The following is a 25,178-nucleotide window of genomic DNA, read 5'->3' as shown; positions in this document are numbered from 1 at the left end:
AGCAAAACGCAAAATAAATAAATACAAATAAAAGAACTTTGATTATAAATAACATTTACCTTTCTAAAGTATTCAGACCACGTTTTAACACTGCCATTAACGTGTTCTTTTTCGCATTATTTCTTAAAGCAAATTTCCATTAAATTGATACCTGACATTTAAAAAAAATCTATTTATGTATTTTTAAAGTACTGTATTGGTATTTCTTTGCATTTTCATTACTTTTACTTTCTTAAAAATATATATTAGAAGTGCTTCTTGTCAGTTATTATAATCTTATACAAGGACATGTTTATATTTAATAGTGTTTCCTTTGGCAAATACTCTGTACCTTGGATGTTGTTTTTGTTTTGTTTTGAGTAAACCTTTACTTAATGAAAACTGGGAAATTTAATACTTTTATTGAAAATAATATTTAAGCACAAAACGGACTAAACACATGAATAGTACAAAAAGAAAATATAATCATTTGCAAATACAGCCAAAACATTTTAACAAATCAGTTACAATATTTTAAAAACAAACAAACATATAAATAGAGCAATAGGCTTTTTCCGATAACCATAATTGTAAAATATGTATGTTTTTTACATATTCCCAAAATATTTAATTTTCATTTCCTTCATTATCAGATCAAATTTTACTTTCCTGATAACCTGAACACACTAATAAAATTAAAAAAGGTGAGCACATGTTTTAATATCTGAATCATAGAATAAGTTATTTTTTTATCTGTTGTCTTAAGAATTCGTTGCAAGGACAGATATAAATTTGAGATGCTTTTCTCAAACTACCTTCTTGAACAACTTTCAAGTTGCCATTTGTACAATCGATGAAAGTATGTAAACACATATTGTTTAAGTAAAAACTAGTGATTTTTTTTCTACAGATTTTCATATGACACCAGCGTAACATTAATTTTTTGTGTAATTTTCAAGTTTATTGACTAGTTAGCAACTCTTTATGGTACAGAAGTTATTTCCTTTATTATTTTCTGTTTATTTATGTGTATTACTTAAATGCTCCACTTTTCTTCAAAATGTTTTTTAACATGCCTTATTTATTTGTGTTTGGGTGTTTATTAATAAAGATTTTTACAATTTTTTTTAAATAATATGCCATTTTAAATTTAAATGATAAATAAATAACAAAGGGAAAAGGTCGTGTAAAAAAATCAAACAAAAATATCACCTTTATAAGTTAGTCAAAAGAAATCAGACAATTATTTGGAGATTTTAAAAGTCTAATAGTAGTTTTTCATTGTGTTTTGTTTTGGGGTTTGTTTGGGGCTTTTTTCTTTTACAAATGGCAAGAAATGATCTAATTGCACCTTTTAAAATGTGAAGAAATTATGTACAAGCAATTTGACCATTTATTTATTATTTTAGGAAATTTTATAAAATCTTTTTCAGTGTTTATTATTCATTTTTTTGTTATAAAGACATTTTAAATTAATAATAAAGCTAACTAGTTGCAGACCCTATAACAGTCTTATGGAAAAAGAAAATTGTGTAACTGTAGTAACCCTTTTTTTTTTAAACCAGGTTTTCAAAAGTATTCAAAACACTGAAACAAACACTAAAAACAAAACACTAATTACTTAGTTGCAGCTCTACTTTTTGAAGGTAGCACATTCTAACAGGACAAGTTAGCCAAGAAAATACAATTAAAAAAGATTAATGAATAATGCCAGCTCTATATGTAAGACCTATACAGAAAGCTGTATTGGGTGACCTCATTAGGACAAATTGAAATGTAGAATCACTAAGAAAAAAGTGGTGTTTTTGTAATTACCATGCATACAAATCAATGTCTGTGATGGACAAATCTAAAGGCGTCCTTTGTGATTTGGGTTATTAGCATGACAAACAATGACAAAAAAAGAATCACTGAAAGCTGAACAAATGTGACTTACTCTTATGTGAATTTCTTTGTGAAAGGACTTTAATTCCAACACAATGAATTTTATAGCTGCATGCTGAGGGTGTACTTAAAAAGCTAAAATGCCTGAAAGGTGAAATGTAACTTACAGCAATGAGAGCTACACTGTTTTCTTCTTTTTTAAATTAAACTCATAGGAATCAAAAATTGCAAACAATTGGCACGTAACATTAAAAAACAAAGCATCAAAGACAGTGGATAAAATCTTTAAGGAACCCACAAAATTTGGTCCCACACCTAAAATCTGGAGTAAAAATGTAATGGGCATAAATTAACAAATAGTGAGCTAAAGCACAGTGAAGAAGTTTACATGAACACTAACTGTGACCGTTATGTTTCACAACGCTTTGAGAAATTTGTTTCATTTACTTATTCTTCTTCTGAAGATTCTTCTGAACCAGCCGAATCCTCCTCCTCTGGTTTTTCAGCAACATGTTTTTCTCCTTTCATGAATAAGAAAACTGTGTTATTTACTTTCATTTTACTGTAGCATTAGTAATGAGTTGGTATGCAGTTTATACCTTTGCTGGCTTTCTTTAGGCTTCCTGCTGCCCCAGCGTGTCCAGCATCACACCTCTCTAGTAGGATTGTCAGGGTTTTGGTCACTTGTGGATGCTTAGCTGCCTTCAATGGCTTGTCATCTGCACTGTTACCTGATGAATCAGAAGCAATATTAATTTAAAGTCAACATGAATACATGAGAGAAGCAGCATTCATAGACAAGTGTCATTTGAAGTTGTGTGAAAAACAAACATAATTAATTCAATTTCTGATGGGATTGTGCTCGCTGCTAAAACGCTGGTAGGTTGACGGGTTAATTAGAAAGCATTTCCTGTGAAAACACATCAGAATTATCCACCAATCAGAGGCACAGCAGAGAGGGAAGACATTAAAATACACCGAATGGCTAATGCTTACACTTGTGTCAGTTACCATGGCTAAGACTTTAGCACATTCCTAGGTGAGGTCTACTTGTGTAATTTATGTAGTAGACTCCAGACAGTCTCTAGACGGCTTTGAGAAAATTAATATTCAAAGTTGACAAATTGTCCTCCTTGTTTATTGATAAACTGATGCCTGTAGAGTGAAAAATGTGAGCTCAAAATCAAATATTCAGCCGATTAAGGAAGCCAATTAAACAATTGTGACAAATTGTTTAATATTTCAGAAGCTTGTAAGACATGTTTGTTACTACACCAAACGGATCAACAAAGCCTTTTGTTGATCTACATATTTTATATATTTTTTTACATTATTTACATTTGATCTTTTACATTGTATATAATGTCTATTGATTTTATTGTTTATTTTAATATTTTAATATTTGTGCACAGCGCTTTGTGATTACCTGTCTGTGAAAAGCGCTTAATAAATAAAGTTTACTTACTTACTTACTTACAGTATGGAAGTTTGTTTCTACCGCTAAAAATATATTAAAAAAAACAATAAATTAATTTTGCATGGCAGAGTCTCTGAATGCACTGTCTCAGCTGAACTCTGGACACGCACACACATACATATACACTGATATGCACACACTCACCCCCCCTCCCTTTCCAAACGCCTTCGAGGCTTATTCCCTTCCGATGCTGACGGTGGATCAAGGAGACCAGCGCACGCAGGCCTGGATGTACTGTCTAAATCGGCTGTCTCTCACCCTTTACCCACCCCTGTTGCTTGTCATGTGTTTCTTTGGTGTATTAAGAGGTTTTTTTTTCATGTGCTATGTGCAGAGGTGTTTTTTTCTGTTCTCAAACTGATCTCCCTGTTGGAGCTCAGTCTGAGGGGAGTTATTTTTTTCTCCTTATCTTTCCTCATGTGGTGCATTTTCCATTGTTATACCTCTCTGACCGTCTTCCCCATGTGATGTTTTGCGTCATGTATGTATGGTCGGAGGGTAAGATGGCGCCGCCATTGCGGCAGCCTTATGAAATTTCCCCTTGTGGGACTAATAAAGGTACAGTATATCAAATCAAAAGCTGAAGATTTCAACGTAATGACTCAAACTTCTAAGTTATAAATGTGACATCTCAGAGTGGTGTGGTCAGTCTTTACCTGGCTTCTTTCTTGGACTCCTAGAAGGAGTGCTCTTCTTCTTCGGAGTGGGAGCCTTTGTTTTGGGTTTTTTGATAGCACGAGGTTTTTTCACAAGATTAATCAACGGTTCTTCATCTGAGCTATCATCACTGACTTCTGCTAAAACAAAGATTGAAAATGTTTTAAACTTTTCTTTGTTTTGTTCAAGTCATCAGTGCTGTGAGAGTACCTTTTCTCTTGTTTGATGCTCGCCCTCGTGTTACGGTGCTCTTCTTTGGGCTTTTCTTCACTGGCCTCCTTTTCTTGGCAACGAGGTCCACAAGGGGCACATCATCATCTGAGCTGCTGTCTGCAAAAGAAGCGCTGTTTTAAAATTTAAGAGGCTAAAAACGAAACTACCTATAGTTAAAACCTGCTTAAAATCAATCCTTGCGCTCAGCCTACTGAAGACTTTGCCTACCTCTATGTTTCGATGACTTCCTCTTTATCGCCGCCAGTGGCTCATCATCTGAGCTGTCAGTGGACGTCTCAGTATATTTAACTAAACGAAACAGCAACAAGTTATTTGAACTCAATAAAGGTCTTGTGGGATTTTTTCATTTTAGTTGAGCTCAAACTTTCAAACCAACCCTTTTTCTTTGCAGCATTTCTTTTGGATTTGGTAACCGGGTTTGCTTTTTCAGCAGCTGCTCTTCTCTCGTGCCGTGACCGAGGTTTCTCGGCAACTTGACTCAAAGGCTCATCATCGGAGCTGTCGTCCTTGCCCAGTGACTCTGTGTGAGAAAAGGAATCCCAAAGTAAGTATCTGATATAGCAGATGTCTGACGATACCCCAGTCCACTGGAGAGAAAGTCATCTCACCTTTCTTCTTTCTACCAGCAGCTTTTTTGGTTGGAACTGAGGGAGGTTTTTTCACAGCTTTCAAGGAAATTTTGGCAATTTTTATCAAAGGCTCATTGTCAGAGTCTTCGTCTGTATTTAAACACAGAAAGCAAAAATGTGAAGCCATTCACTCTATACACAAGTCAGAAGAACAAACAATGAAAAAAGCATGGGATCACCTGTGTTCTTGTTATTTGTGCTGTTAGATTTGGGTGGTGTGTTTTCCTTTTTCTCTTGTTTCTTAGGTGGTGCAAGGCTTGTCTTCATCTTTACTAGCGGCTCATCATCCGAGGAGCCATCTGAACCTGTGAGAGAAGATATAAACATGCAAAATTTAATCAAATAATTGGTTGGAGAAATATTTAGTGTAAACACTTTTACTGATAAAACAGCTGGTATTATCATCACCTTTGTCCTTTTTTGATTTATTGTTGGAGTTGGAGGATAAGCTGCGGGTATTGTCGCATGACTCCTTCTCATCACTCTGTTGCCTCATCAGCAGCTTTGATAGAGGCACTAAGTCCTCATCACTGCTGGAGCTCCCATCTGATTAGTCAGACACACAGTCGGATAAATAACTGTAAATATCAGTATTTTTGGTACAGCAAATGTAATAATGTAGTTAATGTTACTTTAGAAAAAAGGATAAGCTACTTAATATGAAATCTTTTCAAAAATCAAATCATATTTGTGATTTAATAAAAAAAACAGCATTCATATGATGATTTCTTATTGCATTCACCTTCATTTGACAGACTGATTATTATTACGATTAATTCCTTTATTTGAACAGGTCATCTCAGATCAAGATCTTTTTTTCAACAAAGACAAAAAAATACAAGACTTTAGACAGACAGAGAAGAACGCAATATACATGTTCATAAATAAAACAGGATGTTCAAAGATAGTTGCAAAAAACCCAGCGCACAATAATACCAAGGCTCAAGAGGCTTCAAATTGGATGCAGAATCATTCATATAAACAATGTCACAATAAAAATAAAATATAAATCTGCAGACTGCTACGATGCTACACCCAGTGGATGAGAAAAAGCGTTTCTTTCTATACAAAAATCCAATGTTGATCTTTAACTTTCTTGATTGGTGCCACAGTTGCACCATATCATACTGTATGTCATATGGTGCAGTATGATTGTGAAATGACAACTTATTTAGCAATATCCATTTATCATGCATTGGCTCAGTACATCCCTTTCTTATCATACGCTGAGTACATCATCATTTTCTTCTTCTAGCTGCTCCCTTTTGAGGGTCATCACAGCAGATCATCTACCTCAATCTCAACCTTTTCTTAGCAATCTCCTCTGTCATACCAACTCCTCCAATATATCCATCCACATATATCCCTCTGCACATGTCCAAACCATCTCAGCCTTGTCTCTCTAACGTTGCCTCCAAACAGCTCAACCTGAGCTGCCCCTCTGATGTACTCATTTCTAATCGTATCCATTCTGGTTAGTCCCCATTACAATCTTAATATTGTCAGCTCAGTCCCCAATGTAATCATACCTCCACCCATTACACTACTATCTCACTGTACTCACCATGACCATCATCATGTCCTGCACCTCCATCAAACCTTCTATATTCTTCTCCATCAACACTCTCAAAACATCACGTTTGTAGTATTATTTTTCAGAAAGAAATCGCACAGCTCCTCACAGATCGTCACCTCATAACTTCTCTTCTCAGCCTAGCTTCAACAATGACTCATCAACTCTATCCCTCTGTAGTTACTACAGCACTGAACATTTCCCTTATTCTTGAAAATCAGTACCAGTCTGTCTTTTCCATCCCTCAGGCATCCTCTTACTCTCCAAGTAGTCACGGGAGCACGTTCAGTGAGAGACTGAGATTACCAAAAAGCACCACTGAACAACACAGGAAATCATTCCTGTCGTGGCCATCTCCCTGTACAACTCCTCCACCTAATACACTGTAAACACTGCAATAATAGTTACCCTTTTTTGCACACGCTCTACAGTAAAATAGCAAATTACAAAATTCACAGATTCACAGAGTTAAATGTGAATCATATATATTCCACCTCTGTAAAATTCTTTGTCAATATTCTTGATATTTATAATCACCTCTGTAAAATCCGTGATGTGTATGTGATGTGATGGGCGCAATTTGTATATATTAGCGCTACTTCATAAGTTCGTAAACTCTGTAACATATTGTATTATTTAAATAGTTTAGTCTGTTACTGTCTTGGAGCAACTGTAACCCACATACAGTGGGGCAAAAAAGTATTTAGTCAGCCACCGATTGTGCAAGTTCCCCCACTTAAAATGATGACAGAGGTCAGTAATTTGCACCAGAGGTACACTTCAACTGTGAGAGACAGAATGTGAAAAAAAAATCCATGAATCCACATGGTAGGATTTGTAAAGAATTTATTCGTAAATCAGGGTGGAAAATAAGTATTTGGTCAATAACAAAAATACAACTCAATACTTTGTAACATAACCTTTGTTGGCAATAACAGAGGTCAAACATTTACTATAGGTCTTTACCAGGTTTGCACACACAGTAGCTGGTATTTTGGCCCATTCCTCCATGCAGATCTTCTCGAGAGCAGTGATGTTTTGGGGCTGTCGCCGAGCAACACGGACTTTCAACTCCCGCCACAGATTTTCTATGGGGTTGAGGTCTGGAGACTGGCTAGGCCACTCCAGGACTTTCAAATGCTTCTTACGGAGCCACTCCTTTGTTGCCCGGGCGGTGTGTTTTGGATCATTGTCATGTTGGAAGACCCAGCCTCGTTTCATCTTCAAAGTTCTCACTGATGGAAGGAGGTTTTGGCTCAAAATCTCACGATACATGGCCCCATTCATTCTGTCCTTAACACGGATCAGTCGTCCTGTCCCCTTGGCAGAAAAACAGCCCCATAGCATGATGTTTCCACCCCCATGCTTCACAGTAGGTATGGTGTTCTTGGGATGCAACTCAGTATTCTTCTTCCTCCAAACACGACGAGTTGAGTTTATACCAAAAAGTTCTACTTTGGTTTCATCTGACCACATGACATTCTCCCAATCCTCTGCTGTATCATCCATGTGCTCTCTGGCAAACTTCAGACGGGCCTGGACATGCACTGGCTTCAGCAGCGGAACACGTCTGGCACTGCGGGATTTGATTCCCTGCCGTTGTAGTGTGTTACTGATGGTGACCTTTGTTACTTTGGTCCCAGCTCTCTGCAGCTCATTCACCAGGTCCCCCCGTGTGGTTCTGGGATCTTTGCTCACCGTTCTCATGATCATTTTGACCCCACGGGATGAGATCTTGCGTGGAGCCCCAGATCGAGGGAGATTATCAGTGGTCTTGTATGTCTTCCATTTTCTGATGATTGCTCCCACAGTTGATTTTTTCACACCAAGCTGCTTGCCTATTGTAGATTCACTCTTCCCAGTCTGGTGCAGGTCTACAATACTTTTCCTGGTGTCCTTCGAAAGCTCTTTGGTCTTGGCCATGGCGGAGTTTGGAGTCTGACTGTTTGAGGCTGTGGACAGGTGTCTTTTATACAGATGATGAGTTCAAACAGGTGCCATTCATACAGGTAACGAGTGGGGGACAGAAAAACTTCTTACAGAAGACGTTACAGGTCTGTGAGAGCCAGAGATTTTCCTTGTTTGAGGTGACCAAATACTTATTTTCCACCCTGATTTACGAATAAATTCTTTACAAATCCTATCATGTGAATTCATGGATTTTTTTTCACATTCTGTCTCTCACAGTTGAAGTGTACTTCTGGTGCAAATTACTGACCTCTGTCATCATTTTAAGTGGGGGAACTTGCACAATCGGTGGCTGACTAAATACTTTTTTGCCCCACTGTAATTTCCTTGGGGATTAATAAAGTATACTGATTCCAAAGACATTCTCTCCTAGACTTCTCCATACTTCCATAGGTATGTCATGTCTTCATCTCTCCCCACCCTTCATTCTCTTCATAGATGCCCTCAGTTACTCCTTACTACTCACCCCGGCCTATTTTCTCCATCCGTAGTGTCGAGTTGCATACAAAACTCACTTTGAGCTTTCCCATGCCATCTTTTTCTGATGCCTAGCATCTCTAGTATTCTGTCCTTTCTTTCCCTTTGAATACATTCCTGATAATAACCTATGAATATACAGCCACTCAATGATGTATCTGGTCCACACTGAGCTAATCTTAGCTAGACTTATCATTGATCAAATATTGGGGATTTAATTATGTATTACTATAAAGGAACATATTTTCTTATATGAATTTAAAATCTCCAAAGTCAAAAGCAAAACGTACACGTGAATGTGGTCTAGTTACACGTGCAATAACTATAGTATGAGGAGAAGAGTGTAGTGTTTAGCTAAGTTTCCATTATCCATCACAGTTTTATCATTAATACCAGAAGTACGTCTTGTGTGCAAAAGTGATGTTTTGCAAAAATCTCTGATCAAACCATACACACCGTTAAAAACATAATTACTGAATTAAATCAGGTTAAACTTTTCCATAATTAACGCTTTTAAATCAAGCTATCAGCAGTGGCGTGGGTGCATTACCGCGAAGTTATAAGCTAAGTTAGCAGTTAGCTGCGCAGTTCAATAACATGTTTGCCTCTTCAGGTAAAATTAAGAACAGCATCAGGCTACCTGCAGAGTCGTGTGCCACGTTAGCGTGCAGGTCAGCGGTGCTACAGTCCATTATGTTGGTCAGTGTAAGCAAATATTGCTCTTCATCCGCAGTAAAAACGCGCCAACTTGATTTTACTGTTACTCGATTTTCGCTGTGGGTTGAAGGTGGCGGTTTGTTTCAGCTGCCTCTAGGATGTATTTATGAGCCGATATTAACAGAACCGACCCGCAATCTAAAGCTACAGTTTAACAAGCAGATTTTGCAATAACGGGTGTAATACGGTCCCAGTTCATGTTTGATTTGTTTACTTCCGCTTTAGTTTTGGGAGGGAATGCACTTGGGCTCGCATTGATGACGCTTATTAACGTCATTGGTCTACTGGCTCCACGGTTTCCTCGCAACAAAACCTAGCAACTAATCTAAACCAGAGTCAGACATGGCGCAGAAGGAATTCTGGATTTGAAATAAAAAGAAAACATCTGTGAGAGAAATTCAGTCTTCATTCCGTCATTTTTTATTTTTTACTATTAATAAAATATTATTTATTTATTTAATATTACTTACTTTTTTGGGACATAGTCGACTAACCTTTTAAGGAGCAGTAAGACTACTCGATGTTTGCTCAAAATAAACGTAGTTATTTTTTATTAATGTAAAATTAATATGAAGAATAATTCATAATTGTTCAGATTATTTAGTGGTTCAATAAACAAAACATTCCTCTGAAAATGGACAAATATAGGGACTGAAAAAAGTGAAACAAGCAGCCAATGCCCAAAGAAAAAATTTTTAAAGCCTGGAGAACTACTACTCAACACCTTTAAAAGTTTGGAAGAAAGTCTGTCTCCTTGGAAGCAAAATATAAAGCAATGAGGAACCCAAAACATTTGTGTAGTTTCTGTACGATTCTGATCTTAGTATGACTTAAGCAGGAAAAAAAATTATCCACGAGTAAACGTGATTACTGTGGCAGTTGGTAGCTCAGTTTATTACACACATACAAGATAAATACTAGAGCACTATAATGACAAACAGGACATGACCACATGCTGTAAATGTGCTGATCTAGACAATCATATGAACCTAATGACAAATCAGTCAATATTAATCAAAAAAAAGTGAGAAGAGTCTGTGCTGCTCAACAATCCTCAGGAAATTAACTGTTCAAGAATAAATACAAGAGCAGTGTGGAGTTTTAATACTTTGGTTAGTTGCGGTTTTTCTTCACAAAAACTGCCTTTAAAACTGTCAGTTCTTATAATTTTACTCTATGACTCATTAGGTTTAGTTTGATGGGTGAAAAGTGTCCTGAACGCATCCCTGAGAAAATATGGGAACAACCAGGTGATCAACCTTAGCTCAAAGGGTCATTCAATTTTTCACAGGTGATTTTTTTCATTTTGCTGCTGTTGATTTAAATAAAGAGCTACTGTAGAGGTACTTGTATTACATATATATATCCTTTCATCCATTCAACTTCACCATTTATAGCAACACGTGACTCACAAATAGAACGAGTCAAATCACTACAGTTGTAGAAAACATTGGTAATTCTCAAAGAAGACATGTTACATATATATCCTATAATCACTTAAAACCTGATGATTGGAGGTTAAATTATATTCGGTTAAGTTTATGATCAGATCACTCAGATTTTCCAATGTTTCATGCATTGCTAAAAACAAATATCATTAAAACAAAATACCATCCTCCTTTCCAGCACAGCAGAGTTAGGCAGAGCTACTTAGGGGCTATGGAGACTTCCTCATAATTTTGTTTTTCTTTTTTTGCATCTTGTCACCAACATGTTACCTGTTGGATTTTGATATAAATAAAAAGCACTTGTTAGATATGTCGAACCAGGCCCTGGCTAACCCCACTACTGAAAAATCATTCACGACACTTTGCTGATCAGATACATTACAGTACAGCAAAACAGTGTTTCAAGTGGAGCAAGTGAGACAACACAGTCCAACTTTATTAATGGTCTGTTGTTCGGTGCAACCCGTGAGTCCGTGCTGGTGTTTATGAGTGCTCTGGGAGTGACAGGTTACAAAGCGGCCATCTTGCTGGCCTCTCTGACGCCACTGAGGTAGGCTCCCGTCACAGTCTGAGGAAAGTGTCTGTTGGTTGCCTGATATAAGGGACAAAATGCATTAAAAGCACATTTCACAGACACATAGAGCTAGTTTAAAAATATCCATATACACTCATGGCCACTTTGTTAGCTACATCTTCTTAATACTGTGTTGGACCTCCTTTTGGTCTTCAGAGAGGTTAGATAGGCTATAGAATATAAATAATAATCAGGAGGTCCAGGAAACACCCGTACCTTCTTATACCAGCAGCTTGTACCTGTGATACAAAGCAGAATGGATCCATGCTTTCATGTTATCGATCGCAAATTCTGACCCTTCCATCCAAGTGTCACAGCAGAAATAGAGACTTATCAGACCAGACAACACAATTCCAACTTTTTGTTGTCTAGTTTTGGTGAGCCTATGAGAATTGTAGCTTCAGTTTCCTGTTCCTGTGTGGTCTTCTGCTGCTGTAGCCCATCTGCTTCAAGGTTTTGCATGTTTTGCATTCAAAGATGCTCTTCTGCTTAGCTTCAGTACAATTGGGTGGTTATTTGAGTTACTGTTACCTTAGTATCAGCTCAAAGCAGTCTGGCCATTTTCCTCTGACCTCAATAAGACATTTTTGCTCAGAGAATTGCATTCTCCATAAACCATATACATGGTTGTGTGGGAAAATATCAGTAGCTATGAAAATACTCAGACCATCCTGTGACACCAACAACCATGCTACAGTCAAATTCTCTCAAATCTTCTTCTTTCCCATTCTGATCCTCAGCTCGAGCTTCAGCAGGTCATCTTGCCCATCTCTACTTTCCAAAACGCACTGAGCTGCTTCCATGTGTTTTGCCGATTAGATATTTGCATTAATAAGCATTTGAAAAGGTGTACCTAACACAGTGGCCTTAAGTGTATAGGGACCATTTCCACAGCAGGAGACATTTTAATTTGCCAGAGCAGGAAAACAACAGGAGAGAAGGATGCGAGGCCTGACTGCTGCTCCAGAATCATTCTTATTGAGCAGAGCAGCTTACTGGAAGACTTTGATAAAATTTGATAGACCTGTTACAGGGGAAAGACATCAAAGCACTGACCAAATGAATTTAGATTCTCTAAGTGACAAAACATAAGCAAATTCATCCTTATCCACTTAGGTCTGTTTTAGTGTTAAACAGCTCTAGAACATCAGAAAAGTTATCTTTGAATAGAAATCTTTGTTGGACATCATCTACAGAAGACTCGAATATCATTTAATTTTCGCCCCCTCAACCTGCTGGATTGAAAAAAAGATGCCAGAGATAGTGTGATTAAATGTAGAATGTCTGTGGCTCACATAACTTTTGCACTCTTGCCTTTGTAGAAGAGATTTAGGGAAACAAGCAGTAACTTGTTTCCCTAAATCTCGTTTCCCTAAATCTGAACGTTGACTTCTGTCAACGTTCAGTCAGACTCTAAAACGAATATTTAAAATGATTCCTGTAAAAATAACTGAAACATGAGGCGGCTCACTATTACAGGCCTTGTGCAACTCAATTTCTACAACAAAGATTAAGAATGCAAAGTTAGTGTGATACATACAGCCACAGCAGGATCGTGTTAATGCAAAACACATTTATGTAAAATAGAAATGAAATAAATGCCTCAGTAGCACTTCATAAAACCTGACGTTTCTGGACTCATTTGGTAAAAATTAGAAAAATATTACCTCGCCAGCAAAGAACACCTTTCCCTGCACGTCTTCAGCGAGAACGTCGTAGGCCTCTCCGCTGCCCCCTGTCTTCACAAAGCTGTAGGACATCTGGGACCAGATGTCTTTGCTCCAATGAGTGATGAAGAAATTCATTGGCTCAGGAACCTCCTAAATACATGCATATATAAATTTGAACTTAAATGAGAGCATTGGGAACTAAAAAAATAAATACAATAAAAAAATGAAAAAACAGGAATCCAGGGGAAAATAATACACCTCTGATTAGGAGATATACAAAATTTCAAGTCAGCATTGTCCAAAATATATTTTAATGGCTGTAGGTAGAGCCATTAAAATATATATTCTTAATTCCTGTATCTTAAAAAAAATAAAAAGAATAAATATCAAAAGGTAAGTTGTTCAGTTGTTTTGTGTAAATATCTGACACAATGAGTCTATGAATATTGATTGATGGATGGATGTTTGGAGTCCTTAAATATTTTAATCTCTGACAGAGGATCTTACTTCAATGTGATATTTCCCCAGGTATAACACATTGAATCCAAATTAACTTTCTTGGAAGGTTTCTGGTAATATCATATAACAAATTTCAGACTGAGTTCTCTCTCATTTCAAAAATATGATTTTTGGTTGTTGGTTTTTTTTTAGTTTTTTTTTTTAAATACTCCTATTATTTCTTTATTATTCTCAAACTTCTAAGTATAACTCCTGAAAGATTTTAGGAGAAGTAGGAGGATTACCTGCTCTTTGAAAAGTTCCCGCAGTACCCTCATGCACCCATCGACCACCTCTTTGTCCTCCATGTCCCGCACAGAAGAAACAGCGTCACCACTGATAATAGACATCAGCACAGCCTGCTTCCTCTACACAAACACACATTTAAACCATTAGATTCTGTATTAATCTCCTCCATCTTTTTCTACAACATTTGCCAATTTAAATATAAATACAATTTTGCAGCCTAACACCAGCGGCTCTAACTTTGGGCCACGTGGATAAACTTCTTATTCGTTTGGCTGTTTCTCTGATTTGTCGATCATCTGCCACCATCTTACCCCATTTCTAGCATCCTCTTCTATTGCGCCTACGCTTTGCATGTCCTCCTTCACTGCATACACGAACCATTTCTTTACTCTTCATCCTTTCCTCCTGCCTGTCATCTCCATCTTCACCATCTTTGTCCAATACATTCACTCTCCTTCATCTGCACATGTCCAAACCACCTTAGCTTTGCCTCTCTAACCTTGTCTCCAAACCGCTCAACACAAGAACAAAAACACACCTGTGGATCCAGGTCATAGAAGACACTGAACATGCCTCTCTTTTCAAGACCTGGTGGGATGTGACCGAAGTAGTCTGCTCCTTGGATTTTTTTGTCCCAGAATCTGTACGGGAACTGAAGCGAGATCTGCACACAGAACGAAGAGTAAATATGAGCAAGTACCGGGAAGCAACTTCATCATCCTTTTTATTCTACTGCAGCACAGGTTAGTTGAACTTTAATGACCTTTTCTATTATACCCGCCCCCAGACTGTGGATCGCCTTCAATTTCCTTTCAGGAAGTGGAGGGTTGAATTGAATCAGGTTCCTCTGAAGCAAAGTCAAAGGAACTGTAACAAGGACCTGAAAGATGACATTAGGCTGTTAGAGTAACTAAAAGATTAACTGAGATCATAAGATTCTGTATTTAGATAACAGAAACTGTACAGTATCACAGCAAAGATGTTTTTACCTTCTGTGCTGTCCACTGCGACCCATCAGAGGAGGTAACTTTGACAACGTCACCTGAGTAATCAATGGCCTGAACCTACAATTTTTAAAAAGTAAACTTTTATCTAATAAGCATAAGACTTCAAGAATGTAATACAGGTGGATTCAAGGTAAACTATAGAGTTTAAAAAACTGGAATACAGACCGGACACTTTGTGTGGATGTCGAGGCCCTCGGCCAGTTTGTAGAGTAAAACAGAGTAGCCCTTGGTAAGTAAAGTGTGGTCTCCTGAGAATTGGGCAAAAAATTCATTGTGGTCCCAGGATCTTGCCGATACCTACAGAAACAGCCAGAAAAAAATTCACTTTCAGTCCCAGTGCTATAATCTAATACAATTTACATAAATCCTCACAAATAAAAAACACAATATGTTTGACTACATTCACCTTAAAATGTCTTTCTTAAGGGATCAGAAACACTGAAAGACTTTCCACTAAAAATAAAAAACAAACCTCACACCTCAAACAGACTAATTCGTATTAGTCATCTCAGAGCGTGAATAATTTCCGATGCGGGAAGTTACAGTTTTCATCATAATAAACCCCCAGCCTGACCTTTCTGTTAAACTCATAAAAAATTACAACAAAATAAATCTGAAAAGCTCTTTTTAAGTTTAGTTTCCAGACCTGGTCTAATGTGCTTCCACAGGCAAACTCCAGGTTGCTGAGGTGAAACTGAAGCACCTTCTCCTCCAGCTCACTGAATTGCATCCCAGACTCCTGGAGAAAGTTCTTCTTAACTTCTTGGACTTTTTCTGTAACGAGAAAATGCCACAGACACAAATATTTCCTGTTTCTGTACAGGAGCTTTGCTGAGGAGCACTCCTCCAGAATATGAAAGATCATCTGAAACATGAAGCCAATGTGAAAGTTAACCATGCATTGTATTGGCCAGCAGGGGGCGACTCATTTAGTTTAAAAAAGGACTTGCACAGAAGAAGTCTTAGGAAATATGATCCTACAAGTCAGTTGATCTGTGATCTTAGCAAACACTTCTCTGATGATTTTCTGATCTTATTTGCTAGTTTCTAGGCTTATTTAACACAATATTCATTTAATAAATTATGGTTCCTATTAAAATCAAACTGACAAAAAAAAGCAGGGTGTGTTTTAGGGTGAGCAGCTGGACCTCACTCACAAGTGTCATAGTGGTTATGGCCATCTTTTATAAACAGTCTATGATTTTAGAACTACTTCTTAATAAAACAGCCATGACATCAGTATTTTATACACAGAGTTCAAAGTCCTGACTGCAGCATAATTATTGGCTGATAAGTGCAAACACTAAGAAATATTTTCTAAGATTATGACCCAAACGTGATGAGGCAAGAGTAGCTTTGTGAGACTTTTCTTCTCTCATTGGGAATTCTCATCAAAAAGAATTAAGCAAAAGGAGCTTCAGTGAAACACATGATGACAGCACCTCCCAGTGCTGTGTCCTGGTTCTGCGACTTGTCCTTCCTCCATTCTGACACCACATCCAGGATGGCATTAAAGTGGAAGTCCATGCGCTTGTCAATGGCAGGGTCAGTGACCTGCCCTCCCTCCTGAAAGAGGTCACATCGCTCTCCGAGCTTGTGCATCTTGATGCCCAACTACAGGAGAGAAGTCACAAAAGGGTACCTAATAGTAGTGTTTTTTTATTTATCAAATTTAATATGCATTTAAAAAAAAAAAAAAAAAAAAAAAAATTACAGACAGTGGAACAGTGGTTCCAAAACTAGAGAGCACAGCGGGGCTAAATAAAAACAATGCATGTCTATGTACTGTGAGCATGGACAAGTCTGTAAAAAGGACTTCCAGGTAAACTTAAATATATACAACAAAACAAACAAAACTATGATCAGCATATCTCAACCCTAGGTTCACCATGGCAGGTAAAGAAGACTGAACACAGGTGGCACAGTCTCAAAATATTAACTTCTAAGAGTATGAACTTGGAGAGTCCCAAAGTGTCCTGTAACCTGTCCTTTCAATAATGCAACACTGAAGCTGCATTTCTGTATTCATTACAAAAAGGAATAGGGGTTTAAAAATATTTTGGCATTAAAACTGAAACTTTTGCAAAGCTCTGACTTAAGATTTATCAGAAATAGGTGAATTTCAGCACATTCATTCTTACCTGTTCACACATCAGGGCAATGGGGTTGTTTACACAGCCATTAACGATTTGAGCTCCTCGACCCGCAGTGACACCCAGAGAGGCATCATCCCACACCCGACCACCTATTCTGTCTCTCGCCTCGAGCACCACCACCTGTAAGCCCAAACAAACGAAGAGTATGTAAAACTCATCAGGGTGAAATACGCTCACAGAACAATTCATTAGGTACACCTGTTCAACTGCTTATTGATGCAAATATCTACTCAGCCAATCACATGGTAAAACCCAATGCAATTAAGCATGTAGACATGATCAAGACGACCTGCTGAAGTTTAAACCAAGGATCAGAATGGATAAGAAAGGTGATTTAAGGGACTTTGAACGTGGCATGGCTGTTGGTGTCTGATGGGCTAGTCTGTGTTTTTCAGTCTACTGGGATTTTCCCCACACAACCACCGGGCCCGAAAAAGAAAATATGCAGTGAGCAGGATTTCTCTGAGCAGAGGACATTTTCTTGGCACACTACGCCAAGTGTGCATAATACCCTCAGTTAGTAAGAACTGAGCATTTGTAAACAGTAAAACACCCCATATCTCATTCCCCATACGTTGTGAATACAAACAATGGTAGTAAACATAGTTTTAGATAGCTCTATATAACTTGTTTATCACTTTGACGTTCAGATCTATTGACTGACATTGAAGGAGAGGTCAAAGGTCAGATGTGACATGATATTTTAAATGACATCTGTGGTCATGAAGTCATTTGAGCGCCTAGTTCTCTCCCATCTCAAGACCCTCACGGCCCCCCTCCTGGACCCCCTGCAGTTTGCATATAGAGCCAACAGGTCTGTAGACGACGCCATCAACATGGCCCTACACTTCATCCTGCAGCATCTGGACTCCCCAGGAACCTACGCCAGGATCCTGTTTGTGGACTTCAGCTCTGCCTTCAACACCATCCTTCCAGACCATCTCCGAGGCAAGCTTTCCCAGATGAATGTGCCTGATCCCATCTGCCGGTGGATCACTGACTTCCTGACGGACAGGAAGCAGCACGTGAGGCTGGGAAAGAATGTCTCGGACTCCCGGACCATCAGCACCGGCTCCCCTCAGGGCTGTGTTCTTTCTCCTCTGCTCTTCTCCCTGTACACCAACTGCTGCACCTCCACCCACCAGTCTGTCAAGCTAATCAAGTTCGCAGATGACACCACCGTCATTGGGCTCATCTCTGACAGGGATGAGTCTGCCTACAGGAGGGAGGTTGAACGTCTGGTGTCTTGGTGCAGCCACAACAACCTGGTGCTGAATGCCCAGAAGACAGTGGAGATTATTGTGGACTTCAGGAAGCACACAGCCCCACTCCCCCCCATCATCCTGACTGACACCCCCATCACCTCTGTGGACTCATTCCGCTTCCTGGGTACCACCATCACCCAGGACCTGAAGTGGGAGCCCACCATCACCTCCGTCATCAAGAAAGCCCAGCAGAGGATGTACTTCCTGAGGCAGCTGAAGAAATTCAACCTGCCAACACGGACGATGATGCAATTCTACACTGCAATCATCGAGTCCATCCTCACCTCCTCCATCACCGTGTGGTACGCTGGAGCCACTATCAGGGACAAACAGAGACTGCAGCGTGTTGTGCGCTCTGCTGAGAAGGTGATTGGCTGCAGACTCCCATCTCTGCAGGACCTGTACACCTCCAGGACTCTGCGGCGTGCAGCCCAGATCTCAGCTGACCCTTCTCACCCTGGACACAGTCTGTTTGACCTGCTCCCCTCAGGCAGGAGGCTCCGGTCCATTCGCACCAGAACCTCTCGCCACAAGAACAGTTTCTTCCCCTCTGCTGTGGGACACATGAACAATAACCACATGACTGTCCCCGCCACTAACACATGACCCTACGCTGTGTCACTGCATCATTTCATGTCTGGCACTGATCACCACCTGCACTCATGTATATATCTTTCTACGTAGCACTCATAATTCTTATTCTCATGTACATATCTCATGTATATCTCATGCACATATCTTTCTTTCTACATAGCACTTTAATTCTTATTGTCTGCACTGAAGCACCGCAGCAAATTCCTAATGTTGTAAACCTCAACATCTGGCAATAAACCCATTCTGATTCTGATTCTGAAATCTTTATATGGTACTTTCTATGTTGACAATACGCACCACGCTTACAAAAACCATCATTTGTAAGTTACAAGGCTTTGGTGAAAGTAGGTTGAATTTTAATGGATTGCTAACATAACTCCACTCTACGCCCTTATAAAGAATTCATTAAAAACTTTTAGAGCTATCATGTTTACAGAGTGAATGATGTGCACAGAAATACTACCAAAAACACAACCTTCTTGGCCGACAGCAGAGAAATGAAATGTTTTCATGGTCCTCATACAAACAGGAAACTTCCTATGCAAAATTAACTATTTGATCACAATCAGGGGAGATGGAACGAGACTCCAGGCGAGATGAGGATCTTTACCTGAGTGCCAAAGTTTTGCAGCTGGCGTGCAGCAGCCAGTCCTGAAGCCCCGGCACCAATGATGATAACATTTTTCTGCATAAAATCATAAAATGTACAAGGTGCTAAAAAACATAAGAAAATAAGTAGTAGCAAAAACAATAAAAACTTCACATGACATTACAGATGTGTAATAATCTTGTGTAGATGAGGACGCTCACAGAGCAGTATGTTTCTGGGAGCAGAGGCTGTTTTGCTGCCAGCACACCGGTGTTGATGAGACCCTTCCTGGTCATGAAATGGAGCACTCTGTCCAACTCCTGCACGCAGCGCACACGCACCAACCCACGAACAATGATGTGCTGGGCACATTTCTCTGAAGTCAGCACCTCCTTCAAAAACAGGAAGGAAAACAGGAAGAAAATCTAATTGTTTTATTTGTTTGTTGTTCTTTTGGAGATTTCTGTTCCTTTTTTGTAGGAAAAGGTGAAAAGAACGCATGCGCATTATATATTGCCTAGTTTAAACATATTAAACTGGTTGAGTTTTATTATTTGTACAAAGACAAATCCCATGACACCTCTGAATTTAAAATATTTTTCTACACTAAAATAAAATTTAATTAAAAAAAACATTGGTGATTCTGAGTGATCTTTTTCACCCTTATTTGAGATTTTAAATGACCCCAGTGGTCACTTTTGGCTTTGTTGTACCTTACAGTTCTTGTGCCAGGAGGCCAGGATAAGGTTACGCAGAGCCAGATACATGGTGGGATCGCGGGAAAACTCTGGAAACTCATAAAGCTCATCTAGCTCCATCATATCAGGCCGCACACACAGAGCCTTTCCGCACTCATTTGGCTGGTAGAAGGGCTGGAAGTATGGACACAAGCCTGGAACTGAGGGACATAATAATGATCAGGATCTCCAACGGGGACACAAAACAGTAATTATGTGTAAAAAAAAAATAGCATGGTGAATAGTAGGTGCTTAAATATGGCATTTCTTCTGAACTCAGACTTACTTTGAGGCTGAGCAGCTCTGCAGTGATCCGCCCTCAGCTCGCCCAGAGACATGTTGCTAGAAGAACCTGATGGACTCATCCCCACACAGTCGGGGTAGTACGCAGTGAGGAAAGGGCTGGCTGGGCTGTCTTTAAACAGTGGCGGCAAAATGAGCATTGAATGCCACCAGCTGTCCGTCACCTCTGCCACTCTCTTCAGGAATAAAACAGCTCAGCATTAAACAAATGCAGTAACTTGTAAAGTTTACACACTGTCCTCAAACAGATTCTAGCAAACACAACTAGCTTACCAAGTCCTCTGGTTGGGAGCACTGGTCGGGTTCCTCGCTCTGTAGGCAAATGAGCAAGATTTTATCAGAAAAATAGATTTTTGTCTTGATGGGGATCGATGATTATATCTTTCCCTCTTTACCTTAATGTTGTTGAACTTCATCCCACAGCGGTATGCTGCTGCTAAGGAGGCAGTGAGCTGGATCTCCTTGGTCAGCTGGCGCCACTTCCTGCAGTCGGGTTTGGTGCATTGAACCTGAAAGAAATGAACATGAGAGTATTTATGACACGTAGCTACATGTGTGAACAGTTAATACATGTATCTAGAACCAGATACATGTATTAACTGTTCACACATGTAGCTACGTGTCATATGTGTGAACAGTTAATACATGTATCTAGAACCAGAAAAGCTTCTTATACATACCCAGTATGGCAGCTGCTGATCTGCCATGAAAGCTTTAAGACTGGGCTCACTTTTCCCATTACTAGTCCACACTTTCTTCCACGAAGCAAAGGTCTCAAAGCCGTCTTTGTGACTGAAGTGAAGGAGCAAAAAAAAAAAAAGTTATTCTAATTATTTTGACAAGTAACTCACAGCTTCACAGTTTGGTAGTGCAGAAACAATGTAAATAGGTCTGAGGAACATGTGACAAGATTATTTCAAAAGTAATGTCACTGAACCCACGGCTGTTTCAGGTTTGCGTGTATACAGCGATACATGCTTATAATTTAATGACTCAAAGCAAGTGGCAAAAATCAAACAGCACTGATATGGGGAAAGAAAAAAAAACTCAGATTAAATGTTATACACTGGTTTCCTCCCTTCTAGAAAGAACATTGAAGGGAAAAAAAGATAGAATAATATCAATCCATCCAATTATCCTTTCAGCAGCAGTTTCATTGACGTCTAGATTTCCCTCAACTAGGCCACCTCTTCTAGTTCTTCTGAGGGGACACAAAGGAATTCCCAAACCAGCCATAGGGCATACTTTTTCCAGCATGTCCTAAATTTTTCCTGGGATCTCCTCCCAGTCTGATAAGCGTGAAACAGATCCTAGATGTGCCAATCAGATGCTGAACCACATCATATGGCTCCTTTCAATGTGGAGGGGTTCCTGCTCTAGTCTTGACTTGCTCCTGAATGATTAAACTGCTCACCCTGTCTCTAAGGGAGAGCCCAGATACTCTTCAGAAGACACTCATTTCCATTGCTTGTATCCATATCGGTTTCTTCTCTTTGCTTGCATTAATTAGAGAGAGTAGGAATGTAGATCCACTGGTACATTAAGATGTTTATTTTTTTCACTCAGCACTGCAGCCAATCAGTACAACATCTGTAACACTTTACATGATGCATTAATCTGACTGTCAGTGGATTGATGTGAAATTCTGAGCTTTTTAAACCACGTGTCAGTCAGAACAGTTGTTTGTTGAGGGTTCTGCAGTTTCTTTTCTTTTACACCTTTTAAATATGCTTCTTTTTGCAGGGAGCAGTTTGCTGTTATAAATGTTGTCTGTATGTAACTGTAATTGTGTGCCTTCCTGGTATGTTAACATTTATTTTTAAATAGATTGCTGCAAACGAGAGAGGGAAGCGTGCCACTAAATTTCTGAGATGATGGAAACCATAAAATATCCATCTTCTCAACTTAATGTAGCAGAAATCACTGTAAACAACTTAGAGGTGTTTTAAGCAGTGCTACAGAAACACTGTTGATATCTTTAGCCTGCATTTGTCTCACCTTCTGTAGTAGTGATCAAAACACTCATTGCAAAAATGCTCCCCACATGACAGATGATACCACCGTGACGTGTACCCATTTTTAGCACATCTGAAAAGAGACAAGAAGTGCTGTTTGAGAACTGTAAAAAGTGATATAAGTAACTATCTGATTTACCTGACATCTGATGTTACCTTTCAGATGCGCTTGCAAAACAAACAGGGTACATGGCAGAACACCCGGCCTTCTCACATTTTCTGTACTTCTTCTCAGACTGGTCATCTTCTTCCTCTGTGTCTGTGGCTTTTCTTTTGCTCTGTAATCCAAAGAGAAAAATGAAATATCATGAGACTCACATTCATTCCTATGTCCAATTCACAATCACAATTTAACGTAACATACACTCCAAGACAACCACATGCAGGCCAACATACAAACACTACATGGAAAAGCCGTAGCCTAGCTTCAACCCTAGGATCTTGTTGCTTTGACTGGACAGTTCTAACTAGCCTTGGTTTTTAAAGTAATTTCTTTGAGACAGACTTCAGGAACACATAATATATATAGAAATACATATTCTGACTATGGGCATAAATTGAATTTGAACAATGTGGTGCACATATTATATATGGGGCTTAGGAATCTCCCTGTAAATTATGGGATTTGGTTAAAGTTAGCTGGAGAAGACTAGAAATAATGAAGGATTTCAAGTACCTTGGTCCTGTCATACTGTATCAAATGAAAGCTCAAAACCTAAGGTTTTGGCAAGGATAACACAGCTGTCATAGCAAGCGTTACGGGAATCTAGAGACAAAAACATCTCTCCGATCCAAAGTCTACCTGCTGTGCTCCGTTGTCTTTTGAGTATCAGTAGTGTCTTCTTACGGCAAAACCGTAAGAAGAATCGTAGCATAAATTGAGATGCTACAGGAAGATCTCATGCCCAAAACCTGTGACAGGTATAAAAGGTCTGCATAATTGCTTTGCAACTTGAGATGGTATAGAGAGTGTCTCTGGTTTTTCAGGCCTTGTGAAAATCATACTGCAAGGAGCAGTTAAGTGAATGCAGAGACAAAACAGACAGATTAAGATTATGGGTGGATAAGATCTGTGAACAGGTAGGCATGAACCCGACAGAGACCCAGAGAGTGGTGGCCCAACAACCTCAATAGAGGTCAAGGGGCAAATCCTCATAACTTCATGAGGTGTGTTGGTGGTATGTTGACTAAGACTTCTACGTCTACATCACTGCCAGTCAACTGGCTTTAAAAAGTGCTTTGTTGATGAATTGCTTAAACACTGCCCCCTGAAAAGTAACCTTCTAGTATTGATTGATTGGTAATTTATTTCAACATGTGAACAATATACAAGTACATTTAGAAAAGAAATGAGAGAAAAAAAATATACTATACAAATTACATATAAAAAAACATTCTGATTAATTTACATGTTGAAAGGGAGTGGGAAGAAGTATACACTTATTTAATCCCACCCCTGTCCCATAAATTATCAGTGAATATTTAGTCAGCTTCCTTACTGATATAATTTGTAATAAAAATAGTGAACAGATTTCTGATATACTATATACTATAATATCACATCATGAATTTTTTGTTTGTTTGTTTTTAAATAGAGACATTCACTTAATTTAAATATTTTCCTTTTCTTTATAGATCGAGAAGATCATATTTTTATAACTCTTTTTGAACAGTTTTATGTTTGGACATTGCTTTAATTCCATATTCAGTTTGTTCCATAGTTTCACTCCTTGAACAGAGTGAAACTATAATAATAAAAGCAACATTTACCTAAAACTGCACACCTGGAAACATTAAAAACCAAACTGAAACCTTTGTGTGACCCTACTTTGTATGAATGCGAACTGAAACTTAACCGAGATATAGTCATTATATTAACTCATTGTGTACCTTACCTGACCAGGTGGAGGGTTGTTGGTGCGCTTCACCCGGACGTTGACCTGCCTTCCTGAGGAGCGCAGTGTCTGTCCGTCCCCTGGTGACTCCCCGGAGCTCCTCTTCTTGGCTCTCCGTGCACCAGAAGCATTACCGGGATAGTCTTAACACCAATGACAACAATATAATAGTGACTGTGTAGTGCAGCTCGGGCCTCTATTAACGTCGACAAAATATTTATGACATAGAACACGTGTGCAAAAACATAGAATTCACTCAGGTTATAAATAGCTGAAAAAAGCGACCGAAACACGAGGCCAATTGGTATGTAAACATAGCAAAGACGCGCACATTAGCCAGCTCTTTAAATCTGCCCAACAACGTCAGCTGTCACTTTAGCACCTAGCAAGCAGCAGCGGCGCCTCTTTAGCACTGACCTGCGTCCGACAGCATGGCTGCCCGCGGGGTTTCTTTCAAGCCCTCGACGTCCAAGTGAAATTCTGAGACGCCTTTTTGCTTTTAATCGTTGTTTTGTCTCTATTTTATTGTTGTGGGGACGAAAATCAATGCGCTGTCGTTTCCAGAATACCACTTCCGGTTTTG

General features: G+C 39.0%; 2 protein-coding genes across 9 annotated transcripts; both read right to left on the bottom strand.

Moving 5' to 3' along the window:
- Nucleotides 1-385: 385 nt before the first annotated feature.
- On the bottom strand, nucleotides 386-9,839 carry LOC113014281 (uncharacterized). Of its 7 annotated transcripts, XM_026155704.2 has the most exons (11): nucleotides 9,519-9,837; nucleotides 5,603-5,671; nucleotides 5,269-5,406; nucleotides 5,040-5,165; nucleotides 4,840-4,950; nucleotides 4,608-4,751; nucleotides 4,439-4,519; nucleotides 4,208-4,327; nucleotides 3,997-4,137; nucleotides 2,463-2,594; nucleotides 386-2,384 (listed from the first exon to the last, which is right to left on the bottom strand). In XM_026155704.2, exons 3-11 carry the CDS (start codon nucleotides 5,354-5,356, stop codon nucleotides 2,311-2,313), a joined length of 1,017 nt encoding a protein of 338 aa, XP_026011489.1. In that variant the 5' UTR covers nucleotides 5,357-5,406; nucleotides 5,603-5,671; nucleotides 9,519-9,837; the 3' UTR covers nucleotides 386-2,310. The 7 variants fall into 7 exon arrangements, with proteins under 7 accessions (XP_026011489.1, XP_026011487.2, XP_026011488.2 ...); XM_026155702.2 differs by lacking the exon at nucleotides 5,603-5,671; XM_026155703.2 differs by lacking the exon at nucleotides 5,603-5,671 and having other exon boundaries at nucleotides 3,997-4,134; nucleotides 9,519-9,836.
- Nucleotides 9,840-10,462: 623 nt separating this feature from the next.
- kdm1b (lysine demethylase 1B) lies at nucleotides 10,463-25,177 on the bottom strand. 2 transcript variants are annotated; one of them, XM_026155700.2, is made up of 21 exons: nucleotides 25,013-25,177; nucleotides 24,596-24,738; nucleotides 22,857-22,978; nucleotides 22,684-22,773; nucleotides 21,366-21,477; nucleotides 21,081-21,194; nucleotides 20,959-20,997; nucleotides 20,669-20,861; nucleotides 20,359-20,543; nucleotides 19,867-20,037; nucleotides 19,667-19,741; nucleotides 17,183-17,317; nucleotides 16,484-16,655; nucleotides 15,688-15,815; nucleotides 15,207-15,338; nucleotides 15,024-15,098; nucleotides 14,798-14,914; nucleotides 14,573-14,698; nucleotides 14,031-14,153; nucleotides 13,285-13,437; nucleotides 10,463-11,635 (listed from the first exon to the last, which is right to left on the bottom strand). In XM_026155700.2, the coding sequence occupies exons 1-21, from the start codon at nucleotides 25,026-25,028 to the stop codon at nucleotides 11,552-11,554; spliced, it is 2,505 nt and encodes an 834-aa protein (XP_026011485.2). In that variant the 5' UTR covers nucleotides 25,029-25,177; the 3' UTR covers nucleotides 10,463-11,551. The 2 variants fall into 2 exon arrangements, 1 of the variants encoding a protein (XP_026011485.2); XR_013904679.1 differs by lacking the exons at nucleotides 10,463-11,635; nucleotides 13,285-13,437 and adding an exon at nucleotides 14,346-14,494.
- Nucleotide 25,178: the final 1 nt, after the last annotated feature.

This window comes from Astatotilapia calliptera, chromosome 22 (assembly GCF_964374335.1).
Source record: "Astatotilapia calliptera chromosome 22, fAstCal68.1, whole genome shotgun sequence".
Lineage (NCBI taxonomy): Eukaryota > Metazoa > Chordata > Actinopteri > Cichliformes > Cichlidae > Astatotilapia > Astatotilapia calliptera.
Note: the sequence above shows the minus strand (reverse complement) of the source record. Positions and strands in the feature narration are given on the sequence as shown.

Excerpts from the sequence above, each read along its gene's own strand:
- LOC113014281 (XM_026155702.2), bottom strand. The coding sequence starts at position 9,570 with ATGGACTGTAGCACCGCTGACCTGCACGCTAACGTGGCACACGACTCT. Across the intron at positions 4,520-4,607 it reads AAATGCTGCAAAGAAAAAGG|TTAAATATACTGAGACGTCC; the intron begins GTTGGTTTGAAA and ends TGTTTCGTTTAG. Across the intron at positions 2,385-2,462 it reads CCTAAAGAAAGCCAGCAAAG|GAGAAAAACATGTTGCTGAA; the intron begins GTATAAACTGCA and ends TATTCATGAAAG.
- kdm1b (XM_026155700.2), bottom strand. Across the intron at positions 22,979-24,595 it reads ACAACCCTCCACCTGGTCAG|AGCAAAAGAAAAGCCACAGA; the intron begins GTAAGGTACACA and ends TTTGGATTACAG. Across the intron at positions 16,656-17,182 it reads TTGCCCTGATGTGTGAACAG|TTGGGCATCAAGATGCACAA; the intron begins GTAAGAATGAAT and ends TCTCTCCTGTAG.